The sequence below is a fragment of the Merops nubicus genome, unplaced genomic scaffold (assembly GCF_000691845.1).
Source record: "Merops nubicus isolate BGI_N331 unplaced genomic scaffold, ASM69184v1 scaffold10540, whole genome shotgun sequence".
In the NCBI taxonomy this organism is placed as follows: domain Eukaryota; kingdom Metazoa; phylum Chordata; class Aves; order Coraciiformes; family Meropidae; genus Merops; species Merops nubicus.
Window position 1 is genome coordinate 17,877 of NW_008583551.1, and position 6,321 is coordinate 24,197.

Sequence of the window (6,321 nt, forward strand, 5' to 3'; positions counted from 1 at the left end):
ACCCAAGCTGATGGAAAACAAAATTTTCACCTGTCTGAATCTCAGTCTGTGAACATATTCAAAATCTGACTGGAGACTGTTCTTGACAACCTGCTGTAGCTGATACTGCTTGAGCAGGTGGATCAGACTAGGTGATCTCAAGAGGTCCCTTCCAACTTCAATAATTCTGTAATCCTTCAGTAAACTAATATATGCTCCACCAGGAAAGATCATATTAGTTCAGTTGAAATTATTAGTGCTAATTACACAGCTTCTGCTTGGTTCAGAACAATGACAAAGAGAGCTCACTACCTGCCTGCCAGATACCACACTGATGTATTTCATGTTTTTGCAGTCATCAGACTATTCCATTTTTTTGCTATTTAAACAGTTTTAAGAGGCCAAACAGGTAAGATTTTAGTTCAGTTGTTTAAGAAGTCAGAAGAAAGCAAACTTAACCATTCTCAGATTTTAAAAATAATCTTACATTTCAGGATGAAACTTTGCAAACTAACTTAACATAGTTATGAAACTGAAAAGGGGAACTGAGAAGCGGATTGACATGTATCTGTTTGTTTGTGCTTTTAGAAGATCTAATCCATTACTAAACTAAAAAGAATTAACTTCTAAATATATCACTTTTTCCTTCTGCATGTTTTTTCCCTAGATGTTCTCTCTGTGGTTATGTATGTAGCCATCCTCCATCTCTGAAGTCCCACATGTGGAAACATGCAAGTGACCAAAATTATAACTATGAACAAGTGAACAAGGCTATTAATGATGCGATTTCACAGAGCAGCAGGTATGTCTGACTTACTTTCAAGCCATATCATCTAGAATTTTCAAGGGACACAACTCTGATCCAAAATAAAGTTCCTGTCAAAAAGCAACTGTATGTTTTGATATTTGTTTTGTTTTTTATTATTATTTCAGGTTTCAAGGACAGCTTCCTGACAAAACCCTATTAGAAGGCACAGATGAAAGTGCAGTGCCTATACTAGGAAGTTCAGACAACCTGGTGTCTTTTACAGAGCCTATAAACCAGACTCCAAATGAAATTTCAGGTTCTGATGAAAATGAAAAACCTAACTTGATGAATACCTCTTGCAGTTTAGAAAAGAACTCCACTCTACCCCACCTTGCCACAGAATACTGTGTTCTTCTCTTCTGCTGCTGCATTTGTGGTTTCGAGTCTACCAACAAAGAAAATCTCCTCGATCATATGAAAGAACATGAGGGTGAAATCATAAACATCATTTTAAATAAGGACCACAGCACAACTCAGAGCCCTAACTAGGCAAAGCAGTAAGTTAAAGAGAGGGTTTCCTATAGTGAAGATTTTCTGTCTTTGCTAATTTTTGCCTGAGAAAGCTAAAGAGAAGGTTTGCAAACGAAACTTGATTTCCCATCCCGAGTCCTTGTTTCAGTAGGAGTACAGTATTGTAACCAGGGACCGATCGATCATTTAGGAGATAAATACAAGGAGTGGGGAATAGAATGATCCATTTTAACCTGTTATTTCTCTATATGGTGCCAAGAAGGTAGGATTGTTGGAGTTTTTTCTTTTATTGTCATGTACTAGTCAGTAACGATGCATTAGTACAGTATGTTAAAACCCAAATGTATTAAAGTTTTGTTTCAGTTGAGCTTTTTTTCTTCCTCTCTCATTGTTGTTTCCAAGTATTACAGCAAAGAACTTTTTTACCCTGTTTTTTGAAACTGGCAACAGACCGGATAAGAATTTTACAATACGATCTCATAAATCCCACTGCCTGGATTCTGGAAGGGAACGAGGCGATAGGTGACAGCATGTGTGTGCCTGGATGCATACAAGCATTTCATTTTTCCCCAATCTATTTTTAAGGGCTTACAAAATAAAAGTCGTTCTTCAACCCAGACCACTATCCTTTCTATTGATTTAGAGCAGCAGGAGCTGAGGAGCCTAGAAGCATTTTGCTAACAACTATTTGTCTAATTGGATCCTAACTAAAAGAAACTGTCTTTTGAACTGATAGTGTGTAAAAGATCCTTTCTAATAACCTGCTGTTTCTCAATGGTTTTCTTGACACATTCAGCAGAACTGTTTAAAAATAAGGGTATCATATGTCACCTTTAATTTATTGTGATTACTTTGCAGTATGTATGAGCAATGTCTTTTAATGAGAACATGATATTAACAGTAATTGTCCTAAAGAGATGTAGATTAAACCTTTGTAGATTCCTAAAGATATAGGTGAGCACAAAGCGGGATTGTGAGAAATGCCTGTATGCTTTGGAGGTTTTTTGAAATCCCATTGGCTGTCTAAATTGCCCGTTTTTCTGGCAGAGCTGTACCTGTAGAAATGATAAAGTAATCTTCCTGTAGGGAATTATATTTTAAAAAAAAAAAAAGCAAACAGTATTTTAAGCAAAAGCTGTATCCGGTCATTTGTAGAATAAATTTAAGTAGTGCATGTAAGATGGATTCATAAAGGGAGTTAAGGATTACTTTGTTTTCTAAGAAACACATAGAAATATCTCCCTTTTAGATGCTTTAGCTTCTAAAATTACAGTGCTTTTGTTTTTGGAGTTTGTTTGTTGAGGGTTTTTTTACAGGTTTTTGTTTTGAAGTTACTGCAGTTTGCAGCAGAAGACATTCATCTGTGTATCAGTTTGGAATATAATTATACTCACTACCTGGTAACTTTGTTGAGGTTATTTGTAAAGTTGGCTACTTAAATTGTTTGAAGTATAGGCTTCGATCAAGAGAAACAGTAGGACTTCCAAAGAAGCCCATTAGCAGCCAGATACAAATTTTCTAGTTCAGGCATGTTTTTCTGCTTTTAAGGAATGGCAGGCAGACAGGAGCATGCCTACATCCTGACATGGGGATGCAGATACTTGATTTTTAGTAGTTCATTACTTAAAAAATCACCTACTTTTAGAAAAACAGTATTTTATGGTTATTTTATGGCAATATTTCTCCTAGCAGAAATAAGCTACACCTGTAAATCTAACTTAGCTGGCATATGTAGTGCACAGTCTATTGCGCTGTCACTGACTAGAAGCAGCAAATGGGAAATTAGAACATTGAGTCTTTTTACAACTTCATGAAGCAGTAAAAAATCTAAAGGCCAGGATAAAGGCACTGAGATTGCAAGTACCTTTCGTGATTTTTGTTTTCAAGTGATTTCCTCAATTTGACTTGTGGGTTAAATTTCAATGATTTTTTGCTTATAAATCAGATAGCTGAAAGTACACGTTTTGCTTTAAAAATTGGTCAGGATATGAAGTCAAAACATTTTTGTGTCAGATATTTTAGATGTTTTAAATACATATGTGAAGTAAGTATACATGACTTTCAGTTAAGAATTATATTTCGTATTCCTATAGATGGATTTTACATTTGAAAAACATAATTTATTTACCTAATCTCAAATTCAGTTGGAGATAGTAAAGTTTTAATAGGATAGACAGACTGTCTTATTGACACCAATATTTTACCTTCGATATACATTTTGTGTGCAAATGATGCATTATCTGGACTATTATCTCATCCATCTCATTCAGAGATTCCATTTATTGAAAATTTAAACGTACAAGAGCCAGAGTAACACTAAGCTACCAGTCAGTATTCACAGAAACAATGCTACATTGCTATTTTTGTGTAAAGGGATAATTATTTTAAAGTTGCTCAGCTAGTGAAAGATAAAAAGGTGAAGAACTTGCATTCATACGCTAAGAAGGAGATGTCAGTGAACCAGGACTTAAAAAGCAAGCAGCCTTGAATCAATGTTAACAAATTTTGGTGCCACACTAGCAGCATTAAGTATAATGCACCAGGACACATTGTGGTAGGATTACTGAGGATGCATCTGTTCACAGTTGTTCCTTGCCATCTTCTTGCTTTTTTCTTCTTGACCATGCATTCCTACAAAATGGTCGAAAGTTAGCTGCATCTAAAACCTGTTAACAATCCTAACAAATGCCAACAGATAATTCTTTCCCCTATGCACAGAGATTTATTTTTTTTTTAACTGTCTCCATGCTCTTGCCATTAGTTGCCCACGCACCGTGCCATGGACTTACAAAGTTCTGCACATGAAGTAATTAATAGACTTTGTTTTTCTGAAAGCAAATTATTCCTCGGGTTATCTGCTTTAGGAAGTGTCTGGCTGGCTTGGTGCACATTACGTAAGGGTTTTTAACGCACATTTCACAGTCAACACAGCAGTCTTCCCCTTTCTTTAAGCTTTTACAATATTTTTGGATCTTGTGTCACTGCACTATCAGCTATTCACTTGCTGTTTGTTTAAATTCGATTTTATTCTGCGATATGAACTGTAACTTGCAGCTTTGTTTTGAATGCCTGTACTTCTACTGAAGAGAAAACTTCGTACTAGACTATACTGATCAATAGGTGCATATTTCATCTTCCAATTTATGCTTGGCCTGGAAAAATAGAGTGGGATTCAGTCAGAGTTATTGTATTTTTCTCTTTCAGAAGCACTTATTTAATCATTTTTTAAAATGTACAGTTGGTGCTCAAAGTAACATTTGTTAAGATATATTTAATAGAAATTTACATTTGCATTTGATATTCATGGATGTGGGTACATGTATTTTTTTAAGAAAAGGTATTGTAACACTATGGCACTGCTTTTATAGCCAAAGTATAAAAAAAATTTAGAAAACTGACATGTAAAGACTGCAGTTAATTCTGATACTGTATCTTACTAAATAGGACAACTTTCATTTTATAAAATTCTCCAGCACATTAAGCTGCATGCCTTAAGCTCTCTCTAGGATTGTGTTCCTCATAGATGACTGTTCAGAACTATGAAGCAAAGTCTGTAGTACTACTTCAACTACCTTCTGAAATACTGTACAATGTTAGAATAATTTATTTTGCTTTACAGGAGTTTGTCACGTATTGACTTTAATATTGTATTTTGGTAATAAACTTTTTTTGTTAAACACGTTAGTCACTTTTATTTGACCTGTATGAAATATGAATATGGAAAGTTCAAACACTTGAACCAGTGTTTTTTCAAGGTGGGAACCTGTTCAAATCAATAAGTATTTGAAATACTTTACTGCCATTTCTCACTCGGGTCAAGTTACTACAGCTCTAAAATTGTTGATACAAGTTTTATAAAGGTAACTGTAGTGATGAAATAGGAGGAAGTCAAAATACTTGTAAGCCTGCATGCAGTTATGATGAAACATTGCTGAAGGGCAGAACTGCATTTTCAGAATTCATAATGAAGCTAGTGGGAATTTTTTCCCTAATTTAAATGGAGTGAAAGCCTTACACAGCTTTTTTTCAGGTAAGTGATTTTGACTCTTGCTTATCTATCACAATGAGCTAAAACATATCTTGCAACCTGATACTAAATTTACACCATATTTCTTGGCATTGCTGGAGCTGGCAAAGGAGAGAAAAGAAAGTGCCACCAGAGCACCCATTGCTGGAATGTCCTAGTTTACATGCACATAAACAGGCTATTTTATCTCTTTTTGTTGTGCCTGTGACAGCCCTGGGCCAAATACGTTGAAGTAAAACAAGTTGGAACTACAAAATTGCTTTAGATGCAACGAGTTTAGAAGGCTGTGTTGTGCAGCTTTTTCACATTTTCTGTAACACAAAACCTGGGGAAAAAGCCTGTAGTAGGATGTGGCCTCCAGGTATTATCCTATTCACTGGGCTAAAATGCCTTTCTTGCTTCAGCTTGATAAAGCAGAAGAGCCTCATGCAAAGTTACTTCCCCCATAAATAACCCGGTTTTGTGTGATTCAGCTGCTATCCCAAGACACAAGCCTTAGTTATTCTAACATGACTTGAAGGTAACTGTTACTTTTAGATGCATTAACCACTATATAAGGCTGTCTACTACTTTTCTAATAGACAAGCTGGTTTCAGTTCTAGTAACACTTTCACAGTATTAGTAGTTCGTGACTGTTGGTGGAATTTGTACTGCTGGTAGTCTGAAATGGAAAACATCTTCAGCTGACCATAGTGACTTACCACAAACACACACATTCCATGCACAGTCTCACAGAACACCACAGAACTGAGGCAACTTAACACCCTCTCTTAGCACTGCTGCCTGTTGGCAACCAGGCCACATAGCTGATCCTTTAGTTCAAGGTGACACCTAACCAAGTTCTGGTTCTATATAGAACAGGCGTTTAGTGGTCCCAAATCTATTGAACATGCATAATCACTGCACTTCTGAAGCTCTTAAATGACTGTGTTTTCTACACCAATCCTGCAACTTTTTGTTCCCTGTAGATTTTACTTTGCATTGGACTCTTTACAGGTAGTGGATAAAAAGAATTTCCATTGTAGGAAACATGTTC

The 6,321-nt window shown here is 35.8% G+C and overlaps 1 protein-coding gene across 1 annotated transcript in view; it reads left to right on the top strand.

The window, feature by feature from the left end:
- ZNF507 (zinc finger protein 507) overlaps positions 1-1,276 on the top strand; it is an 18,436-nt gene extending 17,160 nt beyond the window's left edge. The window contains exons 5-6 of the mRNA XM_008941204.1: positions 647-781; positions 913-1,276. Coding sequence (XP_008939452.1) covers positions 647-781; positions 913-1,276 — 499 coding nt within the window. The remainder of the gene's footprint in view (positions 1-646; positions 782-912) is intronic.
- The last annotated feature ends 5,045 nt before the right edge of the window (positions 1,277-6,321 follow it).